Source organism: Haematobia irritans, chromosome 3 (genome assembly GCF_050003625.1).
Source record: "Haematobia irritans isolate KBUSLIRL chromosome 3, ASM5000362v1, whole genome shotgun sequence".
Classification (NCBI taxonomy): domain Eukaryota; kingdom Metazoa; phylum Arthropoda; class Insecta; order Diptera; family Muscidae; genus Haematobia; species Haematobia irritans.
The window spans coordinates 5,764,341-5,787,043 of NC_134399.1; the positions used below are offsets into that span (position 1 = coordinate 5,764,341).

The window sequence follows — 22,703 nt, forward strand, 5'->3', positions numbered from 1 at the left end:
TAAGAAATGCTAGTCACCAAAGATTAGGTATATGTAGTGGCAGCCCGATATTTTCGTCTCATTTATGGTGAATGCTAGGCGTCATGAATGAATATGAGGCACCATGAAAATTTTTTATATTTCTTTCGCTGTTTATGTACTAGCGCCAAACGGGAACAATCTACAAAAATGTAGGATCCTTTGCAAGGATTAAAGTGGTATTTATAGTTCCTATAATTTTAAGAAATCCAATAAAACATAAAACTTTCAAAACTTCTCTTATCACTGTTATGACACTGGCGCCCAACGTAGACGAGAAATCATTTTCTATACTTCTACAAATTATTAAATATTTAATCAAAAGATCATAATACTGTTTTAGTATAAACGGTCACATTATAAATACACCTGGACTCTAATGATATCCCCTCCCTCCCTCTCTATTTGATTAAAGGCTTTTAATGTGCTTTAGAACTTTAGGAATTGTTAGATATCATGGAAAATATTAATTAACAGTTTATGTATTGCCGCCCAATATGAAGAATCTGCGGAACTTTTCTTATCACTGTTATGGTATTGGCGCCCAAGTTGGACGAAAAATTATTAATGATATCCCTTCCCTTCCTATTTGGTCGCTGTATTTTAAGAAATCTTAGATATCATGAACACTGTTAATTTGTTTAAGTGCTGGCGCCCAACGCGAAGAATCTTTTAAAAGATCTCATACGGTTAGTATACTTTGCAAGGCTTAGATGCAATATGCTTGTAGGATCTTGGAAAATATATAACTTTCAAAACTTCTCTTATTACTATTTTAGTTCTGGCGCCCAATGCGGACGAGAAATTTTTAATCATATCCCTTCTTTCCCTAATTGGTCACAGTATTATAATGTACATTAGAACTTTAAGAACTCTTAGATATCCTGAAGAAGGTTAATTAACATATTTATGTATTGGCGCCCAACGTGAAGAATCTGTAAAAAGCTCTCATACGCGTAGGATCCTTTGCAGATGTAAAATAACAAATACCATTTATAATTCTTATGCTTGTAAGATCTTCCAAATATTATCAAAACTTCTTTTCATATCATTGTTATTGGTACTGGCGCCCAACGTGAAGAAGAAATTATCTCATCTACTTTTAAAACCTATAATATCTTGATACAAATTTTTCTTACCACTGTTTTTGCATGAACTATCACATTATACATGCACTTCGACTCTAATGATATCCCCTCTTTGATAATGCAAACATGGAATTCTATTAATGGTTGACTGCTCTACATTTTTTTTTTTTTGGTAAAGATTCTCTTGTCGACATTTAAGTCTTCGTATATCAGGGAGAATAAATGTATATGATGAAGAAGTTTAATAAATTTTAAATCTTTTAAGCATGGCATGTTTCCTCATGTTTCTTTCGCTTCCCTTTGCATAAGGATATGCACAAGATGACAACCAAGAAAAAAAAAACTAAAAATACTCTATTGAAGAGAAGCCATGGCTTGGATGTAAGGAAACCATGCAAATTAGAATTTATACAACTTCATTTTTATCGTCGTTGTTTAAATTGCAGTTTTATCGTTTTTACCTTTTAAGCTTTTCAAATATTTAAAAAGGCACAAAGTGTTTTCATACTTTATATACGAAAACTAACCTACTACTACTACTCCTTGTACGATAATTCAAAACTAAATGCATCAAAATTTGCTTAAAATATAAAAATTTCTATGGGAGCAGAAGGAGCTAAGCTATGGTCTTAGCAACGTCACACTTACATATCAGCATTTCTTTCTATCTTTTGTTGTTGTGAAAACACCATTACCAGAAGGCATTTGAATGCATCAGTTTTTCTCCCGGGATTCTAAGGATTTTGCATGCAAATGCATACATACACACTATGTGAATATGTGATTGTATGGAGAAACGTAATACAAATGCAAAGCAAAAGATATACAAAAAAACACTAAAAAATTGTGTGACATGTTTTGCCAGGCCAAAACTATGCTGTAAGCAAACACTCCATGAATAGTGAAGTATTCAAAAAGAAATCCAGAGAAATTACAAACACATTCGTACATTACAAACATATTTTGCATATCTTCATCACTCTCTCTCTTTCTCTTTAACCTACACACATATATATACATATTCTCATATCCAGATGTATGAGTCCATATTTTATATCTGTAAACATAGCCATGCAAATATGTGTGGGTGGGTGTGATGGTGTATATGTGTGTTTAACAAAACACCTGGAAAAATAAATACAATACACAAATACGAAGAAGACTTCCTATTCAATAGGGCCTACCTTTATAGTCATTTGTCGTTGAATGAAAAATTACGAATGTACACTGTGGAGCTGGTGAATATGGTCGTTTTTAGGAAAATATTTGGAATGACAAATGGGGGTGATAGAGGGGGAATTTAAGAGGGTTTCTAAATCCTATCTAATTCGTTGGGACCTTTGAGCGTATGAGTATTGTCAAATAAATATTATTACACATACGGCACCTAGTATAGAGATGAAGGCACATCGATTGAAGATTTTAGATTTTAAATTATGTTAAATAAAATAAAATTAGCAACTAGTTCAAAATAACATAGAGAAACATAATTTCCATAGAAATACAATTTTGTCAAAATTTTCTAAGGAAATAAAATTTTTACAAAATTTTCTATAGAAATAAAATTTTCACAAAATATTCTATAGAAATAAAATTTAGACAAAATTTTATAACTAAAATAAAATAATAAATTTTTGTATAGAAATGATAAAATTTTCTATTGAAATAAAATTTTCTATAGAAATAAAATTTTGACAAAATTTTCCATATAAATAAAATTTTGACAAAATTTTCGATAGATATAAAATTTTGCCAAAATTTTCTATAGAAATAAAATTGTGACAAATTTTCTAAAAAATTAAAATTTTGACAAAATTCCCTATAAAAATAAAATTTTGAGAAATTTTTCTATAGAAATAAAAGTTTGACAAAAATTTCTATAGAAATAAAATTTTCACAAAATTTTCTATAGAAATAAAATTTTGACAAATTTTTCGATGGGAATAAAATTTTAACAAAATTTTCTATGGAAATAAAATTTTGACAAAATTTTCTATGGAAATAAAATTTTGAAAAAATTTTCTATAGAAATAAAATTTTGACAAAATATTCTATAGAAATAAAATTTAAACAAAACTTTATAACAAAAATAAAATTATAATTTTTTCTATAGAAATTTAAAAAAATTGTCTATAGAAATAAAATTTTGATAAAATTTTCTATTGAAATAAAATTTTCTATAGAAATAAAATTTTGACAAAATTTTCTATATAAATAAAATTTTTACAAAATTGTCTATAGATATAAAATTTTGCCTAAATTTAAATTGTGACAAAATTTTCTAAAAATTAAAATTTTGACAAAATTTGCTATAGAAATAAAATTTTGAGAAAATTTTCTATAGAAATAAAATGTTGACAAAATTTTTTATAGAAATAAAATTTTGCCAATATTTTCAACAGAAATAAATTTTTGACAAAATTTTCTGTAGATATAAAATTGTTATAAAATTTTCTATAGAAATAAAATTTTGCCAAAATATTCTATAGAAATAAAATTTTGACAACATTTTCTATGGTAATAAAATTTTGACAACATTTTCTAAAGAAATAAAATTTTGAGAAAATTTTCTATAGAAATACAATTTTTACAACATTTTCTAAAGAAATAAAATTTTGACAAAATTTTCAATAGAAATAAAATTTTGCAAAAGTTTTCAATAGAAATAAAATTTTAACAAAATTTTCTATAGAAATGAAAATTTCACAATATTTCTATAGAAATAAAATGTTGAAAAAATTTTCTATAGAAATACAATTTTGACAAAATATTCTATAGAAATAAAATTTTGACAACACTTTCTAAATTTTGTCAAAATATACTTTATATTTTGAAATAATTTTCTATAGAAATAAAATTTTGACAAAATTTTCCATAGAAATAAAATTTTGACAAAATGTTCTATTGAAATAAAATTTTGACAAAATATTCTATAGAAATAAAATTTTGACAAAATATTCTATAGAAATAAAACTTAGACAAAATTTTCTATAAAAATAAAATTTAGACAAAATTTTATAACAAAAATAAAATTATAATTTTTTATATAGAAATTTTAAAAAATTATCTATAGAAATAAAATTTTGATAAAATTTTCTGTTGAAATAAAATTTTCTATAGAAATAAAATGTTGACAAATTTTTCTATGGAAATAAAATTTTGCCAAAATTTTCTATAGAAATAAAATTTTGACAAACTTTTGTATGGAAATATTTTTTTTTACTATAGAAATAAAATTTCGACAAAATTTTCTATAGTAAAAAATTTTGACATAAAATCTAGGGGGTCCAGATCTATACTAAAGGCTATGGAAATTCGAATTAGCCAGCGATGAAACATGTGTATAGTCTGGTTTGTGTAGATTGGTATCTCGCATTTACGTTTCAATAACAAATTCCTTAATCTTCATGGTCAATAAGCTCCTAATTTATTTTTTTAAGTTTTAATAATATGTAGAAATATATCCTCCATTTTCCAAAGAGTTTGGTTGTTTTGTAGACTAAATACTTATCGACCCATTCCCCTATTTCAATGGTTAACACTCATGTATTCTTCTACTTATATATACACTCTATTTCCCTTGAGTTTATGTAACTTTGCAAACTATGCACTCTCTCCAGAAAGAGTATTTAGGAATTTTTTGCAAATAGAATTTTATGTAAATAAAAATTCCTGAATTTGCAAATAGTTGAGTATAATTTAAAAAGTTTCATATTTATATGAACAAATTTTGATATTTAATATATTTCTCATTCTCTCCTTAAACTTTAATATTACAGTGTATAGTGGTTAGAAACTATCTTCATAGATAATAGACAAAGTACTTGGAACATCCTCAAAGGATGTAGGTGAGTGAATATAAAACGTCATAGGAAATGCGTTAATTCAAAATCATAAAGCTTATAAAGTTGATCAAACGTCAAAGGAGATTGTGGAGAGCAGTAGAGGGAATAGGCGGAAACTCCCTAGAGTAAAGTAGAGTAGAGCAAAGAGTAGCAGTGTAAACATAAGAAGAGTTTCTCTTTCTTGGTTTTGTGAATGGCTTTAGAATACCCCTCCACACTACTCTCTCCCCTTGGTATATAGCTCAATAACTTTTTGCTTTCTCTTTACCTTGTAGACAAAGCTGGCAATGTATTTATTGTGTCATAAAAATTTCTAAAAGTTAAAACTTCCTAGCTGAACTATTTCCCATGCCTGTATTGTCTTAGCCATTTTCTGTGGCAGCTTCGTCTTCTTCTTCTACGTCTTCTTATTCAGCTGCATCTTCTGGTGATACGAGGCGTTCATTCATTCATATATTTTTTTGTTTTAATATTTACATTTATTGCATTTTTTCGTGTTACTAGTGGTCGTTGGCACAAATTTTCCAAGTATTTTTTTCCCTTACAAATTCTCCTTTTCTCTATGAAGTCTCGCTCTCTTTAACACTCAGAGCAATGAGCATACACTCTCTCACACATACCACATATAGGCTAACATTTACAGGCCTAGATTAAGAATAAGACCCAGAAGGCCTAAGGAATTGTTAGCTGCTGTCAGCGAGTCTCTTTTGGATTGGTGTGACTATGGTTATGTGTAGATGTGTAGGTGAGTTCAGTTTTTGTTCTCTGTGAGCTTTTTAGGGAATTCATATTCAAACCACACCGGCTTTATTTGGAAGATATTTCCTCTCCTTTGAATTGGTGTACACAGTTAAATGCGAGTGTGTGTATGTGTGCGTATAAAATGCTCTAAAAGTTTTGAATACCGCCTTTAGCCAGCAGTATTTTACCCTGTTTTGTTTATGCACGTGTTCGAACAGCTAATAAGGCAAACCAGCATCAGCATTTTGACTCAGCATGAAAAATGAAAGCTAAAAGCAAAAAAATGTATCACAAAAATAATGGAAATGGAAAACACCAGTGAAACTCCCCTATGTATTCTTTAATAGTGGAACAAACCCATGGACATAGCCATAACATATGACTGTGTCACACACACACATAAATATATAGAGATTTACATTTATACCCAAAATGTTTAGCATATGTATGTAGTCAGTTTATTCATTTGTTTATAACCTATATAACCTCATAATGTATGAGAATGCGAATCTTTGTGTGTGATTTTCATCCCAATGTTTACTGAACTTGTGTTTGGCAATGTTTGTGGTAGCTAGTAGGTGTGCATATGCCACTAGTCACTAAAACCGTTTATTTTTTTGAATGGTATTTTTTTTATATAGAAGTTAGTTGCACACACTCACACATACTTGTATACACATATAGAGGCATGAGAGGCAAGTGAAAAACACAAATAAATCTATAAAACCGTTTGACTAGGACACTAGCTAACAAACATTTATATTTGAGAAAAACTTGTTTTATTTAGGAAATAATTTTTTTTTATATGGCATTGCAATATTTTTCATTTCGATCTGTACATAGTTATGGTTTGAAGAATATGGTAAATAATTAAATGGGAGTATTAATTGTCCAAGATCAAAATTCCTTGAACAAATAAGCATAACACACCTAGTATTGTCAAAGATTACGACATCAAATCGTGAATTGTTTCATTGTAGACCATTATTTTCGCCTCTCGAAAACCTCTATCAGAGTTTCATAGATAAAGTTCATTTTGAAAGAGGTTTTTAATAGAAATTTTCCCTTGAAGAACCATCCAAACCCCAAATATTAGCTATAATTAATATATGAATGATCATTTACTAGACACATATACTGGAAAAATGGTTTCAAAATTTCGTTTATTGTTAAAAAAGTTTATAAAAATGCATGTTTGCTTACCAAAATGAAAAATATTTATAGCTTATTTAGATTAAAGCATCTACTTTGAAATAACATTGAGAAATAAATCGAAACTAAGTGGGGAAATAGAGTTTGGTGTTGTTTTCGAATGTCCTTCTAAGTGGATATCGGTAGTCAAAGGGTTAAAGGAGCACGAAAGAGATAATACATTCGTCATTGTCTCATACCTTGCATGCAATTTTGAACAGAATAAAGGTGTCGGCGAGATGAGCTCCACGTTTACTGACTAGGGACCATTGTTGCCAAGTTTGCTTTTTCCCTCTAAATGTGTTTTTATTATTAAGACATTTAGTTGAAAAAAATAATTTCATGGCCTTTTTAGGGACCTTAGCGTTTTTTTTATTTTCGACATATTTCTATCGAAATATAGACAAAACTGTGTTTAATCCTTGCTGCCGGAATAAGGTTACCCACATATTTAAAAGCTCAATTTAAATATGAATAATAATTCCCGCCGTGACTTTTGGTATCAAAAATACTTGGCGTTTTTTTTGGCTTTTTTAGGCTATTTTTGCTGGAAAATGTAGGGGGTTTTAGTTTACAAATGGTAATTGGGTTCAATCCCAAAAACAAAAACCAACTGTGAATACTGAGCTAGTGACATTTCAAAGCTTCTCTGTATTGTTTTAACGCAGTGTAAAAGCCGCTCGGAGCCTTTACTCATTAATAAGAGAGAAGTTCACAACACGTGATATCACAATTGACTGCATAGTTTAATTGAGCTTATTAAATAAAGGGCTGACACTATCTAATTTTATTTCTATAGAAAATTTGGTCAAAATTTTATTTCTATAGAAAATTTTCTCAAAATTTTATTTCTATAGAAAATTTTGTCAACATTTGTTATCTCTATTCAAAATTTTGTCAACGTTTTATATCTATAGAAAATTTTCTCAAAATTGTTTTTCTATAGAAAATTTTCTCAAATTTTTATTTCTATAGAAAATTTTCTCAAAATTTTATTTCTATAGAAAATTCGGTGAAAAATTTATTTCTATAGAAAATATTCTCAAAATATTTTTCTATAGAAAATTTTGTCAAAATTTCATTTCTATAGAATAGTTGTCAAAATTTTATTTCTATAGAAAATTTTGTCAAAATTTTATTTATATAGAAAATTTTGTCAAAATTTTACTTCTATAGAAAATGTTGTCAAAATTTTATTTCTATAGAAAATTTTGTCAAAATTTTATTTCTATAGAAAATTTTGTCAAAATTTTATTTCTATAGAAAGCTTTCTGAAATTATTTTTCTATAGAAAATTTTGTCAAAATTTAATTTCTATAGACAATTTTCTTAAACTGTTATTTCTATAGAAAATTTTCTTAAACTTGTATTTCTATAGAAAATTTTCTCAAATTTTTATTTCTATAGATAATTTTCTTAAAATTTTATTTATATAGAAAATGTGGTCAAAATTGTATTTCTATAGAAAAATTTCTGAAATTATTTTTCTATAGAAAATTTTGTCAAAATTTAATTTCTATAGACAATTTGCTTAAATTGTTATTTCTATAGAAAATTTGCATAAACTTGTATTTCTATAGAAAATTTTCTCAAATTTTTATTTCTATAGAAAATTTTCTCAAAATTTTATTTCTATAGAAAATGTGGTCAAAATTGTATTTCTATAGACAATTTTCTTAAAATTTTATTTATATTGAAAATTTTCTTAACATGTTATTTCATTAGAAAATTTTCTTAAAATTTTATTTCTATAGAAAATTTGGTCAACATTTTATTTCTATAGAAAATTTGGTCAACATTTTATTTCTATAGAAAGGTTTCTGAAATTATTTTTCTATAGAAAATTTTGTCAAAATTTAATTTCTATAGACAATTTTCTTAAACTGTTATTTCTATAGAAAATTTTCATAAAGTAGTATTTCTATAGAAAATTTTCTCAAATTTTTATTTCTATAGAAAATGTTCTCAAAATTTTATTTCTATAGAAAATGTCAAAATTGTATTTCTATAGATAATTTTCTTAAAATTTTATTTATATAGAAAATTTTCTTAAAATTTTATTTACATAGAAAATTTTCTTAAAATTTTGTTTATATAGAAAATTTTCTTAAAATTTTATTTATATAGAAAATTTTCTTAAAATTTTATTTCTATAGAAAATTTGGTCAACATTTTATTTCTATAGAAAGGTTTCTGAAATTATTTTTCTATAGAAAATTTTGTCAAAATTTAATTTCTATAGACAATTTTCTTAAACTGTTATTTCTATAGAAAATTTTCATAAAGTAGTATTTCTATAGAAAATTTTCTCAAATTTTTATTTCTATAGAAAATGTGGTCAAAATTGTATTTCTATAGATAATTTTCTTAAAATTTTATTTATATAGAAAATTTTCTTAAAATTTTATTTATATAGAAAATTTTCTTAAAATTTTATTTCTATAGAAAATTTTGTCAACATTTTATTTCTATCGAAAATTTGGTCAACATTTTATTTCTATAGAAACTTTGGTCAAAATTTTATTTCTTTAAAGAATTTCGTGAATTTAGTCAAAATTTTATTTCTATAGAAAATTTTGTCAATTTTTTTTCTATAGATAGTTTAGTCAAAATGTATTTCTATAGGAAATTTTCTCAAAAATGTATCAGTATACAAAATTTGGTAAAATTTTTATTTCGGTAGAAAATTTTCTCAATATATTATTTCTATAGAAAATTGAAGTTCCTCTTATTTGGTCAACATTTTATTTCTATAGAAAATTTGGTCAAAATTTTATTTCTTTAAAGAATTTCGTGAATTTAGTCAAAATTTTATTTCTATAGAAAATTTTGTCAATTTTTTTTCTATAGATAGTTTAGTCAAAATGTATTTCTATAGGAAATTTTCTCAAAAATGTATCAGTATACAAAATTTGGTAAAATTTTTATTTCGGTAGAAAATTTTCTTAATATATTATTTCTATAGAAAATTGAAGTTCCTCTTATTTGGTCAACATTTTATTTCTATAGAAAATTTGGTCAAAATTTTATTTCTTTAAAGAATTTCGTGAAAATATATATCTATAGAAAATTTTGTCAAAATTAGTTCTATACATAATTTAGTCAAAATTTTATTTCTATAGAAAATTTGGTCAACATTTTTTCTATAGATAATTTAGTCAAAATGTATTTCTATAGAAAATTTTCTCAAAAATTTATCAGTATACAAAATTTGGTAAAATTTTTATTTCGGTAGAAAATTTTCTCAAAATTTTATTTCTATAGAAAATTGAAGTTCCTCTTATTTGGATAGGAATGTTTTGTAAAGTCTACCAAAACATCACTAATTCTAACAATTTATCAAACAGTAACAAATCTATCAGTTTTGGTAGAATTCTACCAACTGTGGCAACCGTGTTAACCACTCATTGGCTATATTTTTTAGTCTGGATTAGTTTTAATTTATTTGATCTTTTTCAGAGGTAGTTCTTTGCCTTATAACTACTCGTAAAACGGGGGGAGCTAGTCAATGCTACCCATTGGCTTAGTTACTCTCCACCTTAGTTGGTAATCTATTCGCATATTTAGTTTTGAGAAATATTACAAAAGAGATTTTCAACACCCATAGTATATAAAATTAGTGAATATTGAAGTTTAGTTTCATGCTATATGACGAAAACTTTTTCTATTACTGTATATTGGGGGAAAAACTCATTGCCAAAGTTGTAATAACTATCGTTAGATCCATCCTCAGAATGATGCTTACATTTTATAATAAGAGATGGTTTTTTTTTTGTCTAAGGAGAAAATGAAATTCTCTTACACACACACACCCACATATTAACATATAAGACATACTCATCCAAGTAATTTCTTTATAATATACACCAAAGATATGTTTGCGGAAATAGTGAAACGTAACGTTTATTATGGGGTTGAGGGAATATGTGATTATACTCACTCTCTCTCATGCACACACACACATGTAGACTTTTATATGTAATGCTTACTATTGCGGTTAGTTGTCACTTTTAAATATGGGATTATTTTTTTGGTCCTTATTTAAGAAAATGGGTGTGCTGCGTTTATGAAAAGGATTATTTTGGAGCTTCTCTCCACTATTCCCCCACTATTCTCCCCTGTGGCAGTGTGGCAGCAGGAAGTTAAAAGAGAAAAACTCACAAAATAGGAAACTGAGAATTACGTTGCCATAGAACTTTTCTTAGTAGTTTTTGTCAAGTCATTACAACGAAGGCAATACAAACACGTAGGGACCAACTTCAAATTCAACCCACACATACACTGACACACACCCGTACAACCCATAAACTTGTCCATAAAGATGCCAGGGATGGTCTATTTTTTAGAGTTTAATGTGACTGTATTTAACTTACCTGTCGTTTCAAACTTAATACAAGTCCTTCCACTTGTTTACCGGAACTGAATGCTTGTAGCAAACCGTTATGGAAATCATCATTACCATAGAGACCTGTAATGAAAGATACACAAAAAAATAGAGACGGTGAAAAAAAATTCAAAACAAATTGTGGGACATCATCAGAGCTGCAACAAAAGTATTGCACAAGAAGTGTAAGAAGCAGAGGAGAATAAAAAACGAAATGACAAAACTCCCATGTATTCAAATGGCGGAAAAGAACGTGGAGGGTAGAGAGCGGGAGCGAGAGGAGAGATCAGGGCGTTATATTTCCCATTATCCATTAAAAATACGGCAGCTAAAGTCCACATCTACAAAGTGGTTGAGATATAATACCGCCATGGCAATATCAATTGACCCCGTTATTAATTGAATTCATTCGTTTTGGGATGAGACCAGTCCACTCAATGATGCACTCCAGCAAATGCAATCAATATTTAAATTGGAAATTATGCTGTTCCATGTATGACCGCTTGATTGGTTCGGACGTAAGCTAGTGCACTACCTAGCCCAGGCTGACCACCATAAACTGAAGCCATCCAAAAATGCCACTTAACTTTATGTTTATCTCACGCTCTCCCTCTGGTTTTATGTTGGTCTCGCTGGCTGGCTGAAATGCTTTTTGAGGCTCTAAATTAAACAAACGTAAAATTTTTGTTCGTGGGTGTTCTTTTATGTGGAGAAATGCAACAACTTCATTCGCCACATGAATATCATCACCCAATACATACCAGAAGAAAAAAAATGAAAAACTTCAACTCAAAGACCAATGAAGAATTTCGATTTATAGCCTTGGCCTTATACAAATCCCAGGATTTTGATTTATGAATACAAAGCGATAACACTTGCTTTGGGTTTTGGTGAAGGGGTCACTATGATATCCATAAATTCTGTTATGCAATTGCCACTATCTGTTATCCTCTTTAGACATAATCTGCCACAGCAAGGGGGTTAGGGGGGTATATTCTTCCATGTCAAGCTAAAGAATGATGACTTTAAATGGCAGAAGGAAACAAGAGACAAGTAAGAGAAGTGAAGTTAGAGAAAAGTTTCTAAACATGCAAACGTCACGGGAAATTAATTGCCTAGCTATGCCAGTGTAGAAGTATCATTGGCCTGGTATAAGACATAATTCTTATGTTATGTAGTGGGGAATATAATTGGTATCAATTGAATGTAACATTTAAACTGACAAACTTTGTCAAACTCCTTTGTTACCTGAAATGCAAAATAATTGCCTCAAGATAGGTAATTATTCATGAAGTTACTCTACTCTACACACGCTAAGAGGGAAACTTTATTCCGAATCAAAGATTTTTTTTAAAGTCAAAGAGCAATTAGACCAAGTTCCTTGGTCTCACAGGAATTGAGTGAGAAGGTAGGTGAAAGTGAAACGAAAATTTACTTGAGTGTTGGTTGGTCGTTGGTAAAATTTTGACAAAATTTTCTATAGAAATAAAATTTTGACAAAATTTTCTATAGAAATAAAAATTTGACAAAATTTCCTATAGAAATAAAATTTTGACAAAAATCTTCTATAGAAATAAAATTTTGACACAATTTTCTATAGAAATAAAATGTTGGTAAATTTTCTTTAGAAATAAAATTTTGACAAAACTTTGTATAGAAATAAAAGTTTGACAAAACTTTCTATAGAAATAAAATTTTGAGAAAATTTTATATAGAAATAAAATTTTTACAATATTTTCTATAGAAATAAAATTTTGACAAAATTTTGTATAGAAATAAAATTTTGACAAAATTTTCTATAGAAATGAAATTTTGACAAAATTTTCTATAGAAATGAAATTTTGACAAAATTTTCTATAGAAATGAAATTTTGACAAAATTTTCTATAGAAATGAAATTTTGACAAAATTTACTATAGCAATAAAACTTTCTATAGAAATAAAATTTTTACAAAATTTTCTATGGAAATAAAATTTTGACAAAATTTTGTATAGAAATAAAATTTTAACAAAATTTTCTATAGAAATAAAATTTTGACAAAATTTTCTATAGAAATAAAATTTTGACAATATTTTCTATAGAAATAAAATTTTGACAAAACTTTCTATAGAAATAAAATTTTGTGAAAATTTTCTATAGAAATAAAATGTTGACAAAATTTTCTATAGAAATAAAATGTTGACAAAATTTTCTATAGAAATAAAATGTTGACAAAATCTTCTATAGAAATAAAATTTCGACACAATTTTCTATAGAAATAAAATTTTGGCAAAATTTTCTATAGCAATAAAACTTTCTATAGAAATAAAATTTTGACAAAATTTTCTATAGAAATAAAATTTTGAGAAAATTTTCTATAGAAATAAAATGTTGACAAAATTTTCTATAGAAATAAAATGTTGACAAAATTTTCTATAGAAATAAAATGTTGACAAAATTTCCTGTAGAAATAAAATTTTAACAAAATTTTCTATAGAAATAAAATTTTGACAAAGTTTTCTATAGAAATAAAATTTTGATAAAATTTTCTATAGAAATAAAATTTTGACAAGATTTTCTATAGCAATAAAACTTTCTATAGAGATAAAATTTTTACAAAATTTTCTATAGAAATAAAAGTTTAACAAAACTTTCTATAGAAATAAAATGTTGACAAAATTTTCTACAGAAATAAAATTTTGGCAAAATTTTCTATAGAAATAAAATTTTGACAAAACTTTCTATAGAAATAAAATTTTGAGAAAATTTTCTATAGAAATAAAACCTTAACAAAATTTTCTATAGAAATAAAATTTTGACAAAATTTTCTATAGAAATAAAATTTTGACAAAATTTGCTATAGAAATAAAATTTTGATAAAATTAAAATTTTGACAAAATTTTCTATAGATATAAAATCTTTACAAAATTTTCTATAGAAATAAAATTTTGACAAAATTTTCTATAGAAATAAAATTTTGACAAAATTTTCTATAGAAATAAAATTTTGACAAAATTTTCTATAGAAATAACATTTTGACAAAATTAACTATAAAAATAAAATTTTCTATAGAAATAAAATTTTTCACAAAATTTTCTATAGAAATAAAATTTTGACAAAATTTTCTATAGAAATAAAATTTTGGCAAAATTTTCTATAGAAATAAAATTTTGACAAAATTTTCTATAGAAATAAAATTTTGACAAAATTTTCTATAGAAATAAAATTTTGACAAAATTTTCTATAGAAATAAAATTTTGACAAAATTTTCTATAGAAATAAAATTTTGACAAAATTTTCTATAGAAATAAAATTTTGACAAAATTTTCTATTGAAATATAATTTTCACAAAATTTTCTATACAAATAAAATTTTGACAAAATTTTCTATAGAAATTTAAATTTTTAAAAAATACGATGGTGTTGCTTCGAATCACTTCTATGACATCGTGACATATGATGAATCGGTGATTTGCGCCTGTGAGTAAATAGCAGTGTATGGATGTTTTAAAATGTATGGATGTTTTAAAATGAGAATCGGGCATGAAGCACTTCCAAGCAAATGATCGCCTGTTTTATTTTCGAAAAAAAAAACTGGACATTTCCCAATTGTACCACTAGAACAACGCAGAACCAATCAATTGTGAGTGGTACATGGCAATTTCTTTGCCAGTTGTATTCCAAGAAATCGGGAAAACCAACCGCCGAAGACGGATCGCTCTTCACCACGTCAAAGTTCTCACAAATCGTCTCAAGTAACAGCATTTTTGAGCACTATTAACCATCGATTTGATGGACTATCCGCCGTATAGTCCTGACTTGGCATTGAAATGTCACCAACATTACTGAGATGGGATAATCCACCGCTGAAAAACCTTTAGGTGTTTGGTCGAAAATGGGATTTGGACGAAAAACGGTCACAGCCTCAGAATTTATCCGAAAAGTGAAGACCTGATTTGATCGAAATCCACGCCGCATTTGTAGAAAACTTGTTCGTGAGCTGAATATATCGCGAGAACGGATACAACACACTGAGCTTGGACTGAAATCATTCCAAAAAGTGCGATGCACAAACAAAGTTGGACTGGAAAGAGTCATAGAGTTCCTTCCTTCATAGAGTTACCGAATTTGGTTTTTTCCTATCATAAGCCATTCAAAAATGGAGCAGTTTGTGAAGAAACAAAATGATCGAGTTTACTTGTCAAAGAGGTCAGCCGAAAATTTACACATTCGATTGGTCACCAGAACTCAAGAGCTACCGATGGTAATGGTGTGGGCCACCGTAACGGCCGATGGTTGCTACCCGCTCGTATTCATCGATAATGGGGTCATTTATTTTGATCGAATATTATCGAGAAAAATGTCTTAAAGACAGTATTGAAGCCCTGGACATATAAACATTTCGGCCGCAGAGCATGTGCATTCCAACAGAACTCAGCATTATGCCACTTAGCCCGCGTCAATCGAGAATGGCTTAAAAAGGAGATTTCTCTCTTCATTTCACTATGGCCACCAAAATCTCCAAATCCAGACTCCATATTTCGATGGAACTTTGCTCCTGGGGCATTTTGGAGAGTAGGCTTGATACTAAAAACTACCGAAGTATCGAACGGTGCAAGAAGGCGCTTCCCCGAGAATGGACAAAAAATACGGACAGAACCACTTTCGTGCAGCGTGTAATGGCTTTGTCCGCAGTTGCAAGGCCATAATTCATGCCAACGGTAGACAATTCTATCTAATCTCTGGCCAATTCGAATTGATTGTAAATGTGGTATTATTTCCGGTATGGGCATCCAGAAATATCGACCCTTTGGCCCTCTATCCAACTATGGGTAAAAAAACACAATTCTCCCCATTGCCTGCCACAGCCAATCGTTCCAGTTTTACTCTATCCTTTCAACAAATTTTGGCAAATTGTTTTGTCGAAGAGGCCAAGCCATTTAGTGAAGTCATTAAATTTTTCAATCTTCCTTAAGATTAAACAAAGTAATAAGCAATAAAGTGCATTTGACCCACATTGACTGTATATTATTATCGAGATTAAATGAAGAAAATTGTTTCTTCACATAAACAGGCGTCCAAAGCTCAGGACTAAGTACTAAGTAGGAATGCTGGAAAGGACTATGTTTGGGCTGTTGTTCAATGTCTTCGTCATTGGGATTTAACATGGATTCATCGTTACAAAAAAACAACAACAAAGACGTGACACAAATCGAAGCAAAGGAACATGATGAACAAATTTTTCTCGAACTCGAAATTGAATTATTTGGCCCTACAACTACCCAGGGAAGGCAGCAAATATCAAAGCGGAAACAATACCAAAGAGAGAGAGAGAGAGAGTTTAGAGCAGACAGCCAGGCTGTCTATATGTCAACTAGGCAAGAATCCAAACAGCCAGTCAGCTAGCAATTCATTCAACTTCATCTATCCAATTTCAGCAAGGATTTATAGGCAAGGCACATGTTTTGCTGGCTATGCTATACTCGCTCTCTCTCTCTGTCAACTATTGGTGGCATCCTTATTTGTACGAATCTATGTCTATAAGTCATTGAGGCAGTCCTCTTAATCCTTAAAATAATTGTATTTTACAATAATAAAATTACCAAAAACAAAGACTAGAGCAAGAAATGACAATAGCGAGGAAGACGATGAAAAAAAGCAACTCAAAAAGATACGAAGATATGATAGTCTCAGGAAGAGATGCAGTAGAATGAGGGTGGGGGGGAAGCAAACACAAAAGAACTTATTGTTTTGCCGCCTCAGGTCGAATTGAAGGCAGTCATGGTAACATTGGCAAATGTTCCATTGTTGGTAAATACATGTCAACGACTTTATAAACTCTTGAACTCCTATTGAATGGATGGCGACGTACAATGGTTAGAGGAGAGGCAAGCATCTACTTTTTAATCTCAACAACTTGACTAATTAGTAACTGTGCTTCCCTGTCTGATTCCCGGCTAGAAGTTTTCGTTGTGTATAGAAGCAAACACAAAATGAAATCCATGGATAATGACAATGATAACTAAGGACATTGTGATTTTGCCTCATTGAGTCTGGATTGTTGGTGAGATATATCATAGGAAAGGTAAAGGAAATAACAAAAGCCAAGTTAAGAAACCTGGCTAGGAAACAATTTTTCTCATTTCTCTCTTGCTCCCTTTCTTCTCTTTTTAGTTAAACACTTTGAGCTGTAATGGTAATGGAATTTCAATAAAAAAAATCAGCTTTACTTACCTAAACCTATTGATGCACATGTCATTAATGTGATTATGACCAGTGTACAACTTTGACATCGTTGGGCACTGGGTTTACGTGGCTTACGATCACAGCAACGGGTCAACAGATATAACAGCAAACCGAAGAGTGATAAAATTAATAGACCGGCGGGTATAGAAGCAAGTATTCCCAGACTCTGTAAAGGAAAGAAAATGAAGAAAAAATTAATTGTAGAATTAATGAGAACTTTTGATTCGATTGGAGTAAAAAGAAATAAAAAGAAAAAATTTTATAACCTGGAATAATACAACAGCAGATAATAACGGTATAAACAAGCCCTCCTAATTCATTTCCCATAAAGTCTCGCCGACTGATGCTATTATGAAAGAAGAATTTTCTTTTCACAGGAACGAATTCGTTCCGAAGGAAATTATTTTTTTCTTTAGGTGTATCGATTAGTTTATGCTCAAGAATCAACTTTGACAACAAAACAAAACGTCGATAGTCTAAACTTTCGTTTCCCAGAAAAGAAACTAAACTTTTGTCGATTTGGAATATCGGTCAAAGATTTGATTCTTGTTAGGAAGGTAAATTGGCCACCGAAATCAAACGTCGTTTGGATTTTGTGTTTGGTTACTCTACTCCTTCCACAACCACCAACGAAACATAGTTTAGCGAGTTTCATAATTGTCGTAAATCAACTTTGGATGAACCATGTTCACAAGTCCCTAAAACCCTGCCACGATGGTGTATAAAATGGCTACAGTCCATGATCTAGTATTAATAGATTGCCAATGGAAGATGCGCTAGATGACTGAAACAATAAGTTGGTCATGGCTTCCATCACAGTTTTGATCGAACACCAAAATGTCCTACACGGACGAAAAAGACTGTTTTTCATATGTTTGGGTGTAAAAATTATATGTTTGGATCTCAAAGTTTTAAACACAATATTTTTAAGTGCAAGCATATAATGTTCATAAACTAACATCACATTTTTGGGACATATATGTTAATATGTTAGAACATATTATATTTGGGATATGAAATGTTTGTAAATATAATATGCTTGGATGCAAACATATATTAATTTAGAAATAGCCTATGAACATATATGTGTTTAGAAAGAGAGACTTAGAGAGTATGCTGCAAGTAAAAGAATAGAAGTAACCAGTTGGCGCTTTACAAATATATATACACAAGGAAAATTTAATTAAAATTTTTTCCTACCAGTGTATGCCTAAGGTGAAACATAATATGTTTGAACAATACAAATTTTTCACCATTGTTTGGACCAATGGTGAAAATATATATGCTTGAAGCAAAATGTGTTTGGGGTATATGTTACAGAAGCGATTTTTTTGAGGGTGTATATTGTGGCAATTAAAAAGATCTCAATCCGATTAATATCGCATATGCTCTCTCGGGGCACCAAGCGCAACAGCGACACTATTTCAGAGCATAATATGCGGCTAACTATGATGGTGTGTATCGGTCGTTCATCAATATAAAAGCCTTATTTCAAAAACGTATTTATGTATATATTTATTATAACATACGAAAAAGGTTTTACCTTTTAAATACATTTTGGTATAGGTATTAGGTCTCATAGAAAATAGATCTTAAAACAAACTTCCCTCTCTCCCTCTAGATGTACCCGTACTATAGAGGGAGGGATGGTTTTTAAGGGACATTTTTGAAACCCATATTTTTGCATAATTTTTAGATTTTTTCGGGGCTGATTTCCGGGACAACTAAAATACCTTAAAATGTTTTTTTCTAAAATAAAAATTTAATTTCAAAACGACAACTGTAGTGCCTGAAAGTATGCAAATATATTAAGGAAACATTGTTATAGTGGATAAACTGGTTTACTTCACTTCACTGACTGAGATTTTGTGATTAATTTGAGATAAAAGATTTTTAGCTTAATTTCGATCTAAATATAATATAATCACACATAAAACATTATATAAATTAAGATAATTCGCTTTGTTCATTTATGTAATAATAATAAGGACCCTTTTTAAATAAGTTTTGCTACTTTTTATTGCAGTGTTGCAAGGGAAAACTTTCGGTTTACTCTACAAGGACAAAAAATGTTCCCTACTTTCCCCTACATTCCTAAAAAATCTTCCCTACAATATTATTTATATAAAAATAAAATTTTTCTATAGAAATAAAATTTTGACGAAATTTTATATAGTAATAAAATTTTGAGACAATTTTCTATAGAAATAAAATTTTCACAAAATTTTCTATAGAAAACAAAAAATTGAAAAAAAATTTATAGAAATAAAATTTTGAAAAAATTTATATAGAAATAAAATTTTGAAAAAAATTCTACAGATATGAGATTTCGACAAAATTTTCTGTAGAAATAAAATTTTGACAAAATTTTATATGGAAATAAAATTTTGACAAAATTTTCTATGCAAATAAAATTTTGACAAAATTTTCTATAGAAATGAAATAAAATTTTCTATAGAAATAAAATTTTGACAAAATTTTCTATAGAAATAAAATTTTTAATCGACTATAAAAATAAAATTTACTATAAAAATAAAATTTCGACAAAATTTTCTATAGAAATAAAATTTTGACAAAATTTTCTACAGAAATAAAATTTTGACAAAATTAACTATAAAAATAAAATTTTGACAAAATTTTCTATAGAAATAAAACTTTTGACAAAATTTTCTATAGAAATAAAATTTTGACAAAATTTTCTATAGAAATCAAAGTTTGAGAAAATTTTCTATAGAAATAAAACTTTGACAAAATTAACTATAAAAATAAAATTTTGACAAAATTTTCTATAGAAATAATATTTTGACAAAATTTTATATGGAATAAAAGTTTGACAAAATTTTCTATAGACATAAAATTTTGACAAAATTTTCTATGCAAATAAAATGTTGACAAAATATTCTATAGAAATAAAATTTTGACAAAATTTTCTCTAGAAATAAAATTTTGACAAAATTTTCTATAGAAATAAAATGTTGGGAAAAATTTCTATAGAAATAAAATTTTGACAAAATTAACTATAAAAATAAAATTTTAACAAAATTTTCTATAGAAATAAAATTTTGACAAAATTTTCTATAGAAATAAAATTTTGACAACATTTTATATGGAATAAAATTTTGACAAAATTTTCTATGCAAATAAAATTTTGACAAAATATTCTATAGAAATAAAATTTTGACAAAATATTCTATAGAAATAAAATTTTGACAAAATTAACTATAAAAATAAAATTTTGACAAAATTTTCTATAGAAATAAAATTTTGACAAAATTAACTATAAAAATAAAATTTTGACAAAATTTTCTATAGAAATGAAATAAAATTTTCTATAGAAATAAAATTTTGACAAAACTTTCTATAGAAATAAAATTTTGACAAAATTTACTATAAAAATAAAATTTCGGCAAAATTTTCTATAGAAATAAAATTTTGACAAAACTTTCTATAGAAATAAAATTTTGACAAAATTTTCTACAGAAATAAAATTTTGATAAAATTAACTATAAAAATAAAATTTTGACAAAATTTTCTATAGAAATAAAACTTTTGACAAAATTTTCTATAGAAATAAAATTTTGACAAAATTTTCTATAGAAATCAAAGTTTGAGAAAATTTTCTATAGAAATAAAATTTTGACAAAATTAACTATAAAAATAAAATTTTGACAAAATTTTCTATAGAAATAAAATTTTGACAAAATTTTATATGGAATAAAATTTTGACAAAATTTTCTATAGAAATAAAATTTTGACAAAATTTTATATGGAATAAAATTTTGACAAAATTTTCTATGCAAATAAAATGTTGACAAAATATTCTATAGAAATAAAATTTTGACAAAATTAACTATAAAAATAAAATTTTGACAAAATTTTCTCTAGAAATAAAATTTTGACAAAATTTTCTATAGAAATAAAATTTTGACAAAATTTTCTATAGAAATAAAATGTTGAGAAAATTTTCTATAGAAATAACATTTTGACAAAATTTTCTATAGAAATAAAATTTTGACAAAATTAACTATAGAAATAAAATTTTGACAAAATTTTCTTTAGAAATAAAATTTTGACAAAATTTTCTATAGAAATAAAATTTTGACAAAATTTTATATGGAATAAAATTTTGACAAAATTTTCTATGCAAATAAAATTTTGACAAAATATTCTATAGAAATAAAATTTTGACAAAATTAACTATAAAAATAAAATTTTGACAAAATTTACTATAGAAATAAAATTTTGACAAAATTTTCTCTAGAAATGAAATTTTGACAAAATTTTCTATAGAAATAACATTTTGACAAAATTTACTATAGAAATCAAAGTTTGAGAAAATTTTCTATACAAATTTTTCAAAATTATGTTGAGTGAAAAAGTCCCTACGTTGTACGCCTACGTCTCTACCAAGCGCTAAATATTAGCAAAAAAATCCTACATGTAGAGAATTTCCCCTATTTCTGGCAACATTGTTTTATTGTCAATAACACATTTTGTGATACTTTCTGAAAATTCAACAGTAGTGCCTAAGAGTAATATTTTTGGTGGAAAAATTTTCCTATATATCAATTGAGGAAAAATATGAAAATGACCGTACCTATTCCTTAGCTTTAATAAAACTCAACTACAAACAATCCTATAAATTCTTTTATAAATTAACCATTTATATTCATTTTATAATATCTTTAATTTTCTTAAATAAGGAAGTATCATGTGTCTTGTGTGCCTTCCATTCTTAGAGACCAGCATTGCTTTGTATATTTGAATTTAATGTGTAACGTATAGAACTCATTACTTCCGTCAAATTGGACCTCTCTATGTGTATTGCAAAAAGGGCGGTCGTCTCACAAATTCCCATAGCTGTCTGGCAATCATCGTCATCATTGTTGTTGTTCTTCTTGTTATAGCATTTAAGCCCACATAATTTATTAAGACAAGCAAACAAATATTTAGATTCACTCACTCCACTGCTCCATCCATTTGTAGTATGGGATGTGTAGCTTTCCTACTCACAAAGTCATTTAATTTGAAAATTACCCGGATTTAATGAGTTGCGATTTAAACCGATTATGAGTAATGGCATTTTTGCCACGTAAACGACAACGACAATAGGAATTGTCACAAAACTCTATGAGTATACACGTGTATGTGACTGTGTTGTGGAACAACAACAACAAAAACAATCCTTACCATTTCAACCGGAAATGGCAAA

General features: G+C 27.5%; 1 protein-coding gene across 1 annotated transcript in view; it reads right to left on the reverse strand.

The window, feature by feature from the left end:
* The window catches only part of LOC142228628 (uncharacterized), a 139,191-nt gene that overhangs the window by 37,757 nt on the left and 78,731 nt on the right, over window positions 1-22,703 (reverse strand). Inside the window, 2 exon segments of the mRNA XM_075299123.1 lie at window positions 11,257-11,351; window positions 17,480-17,657. Coding sequence (XP_075155238.1) covers window positions 11,257-11,351; window positions 17,480-17,657 — 273 coding nt within the window.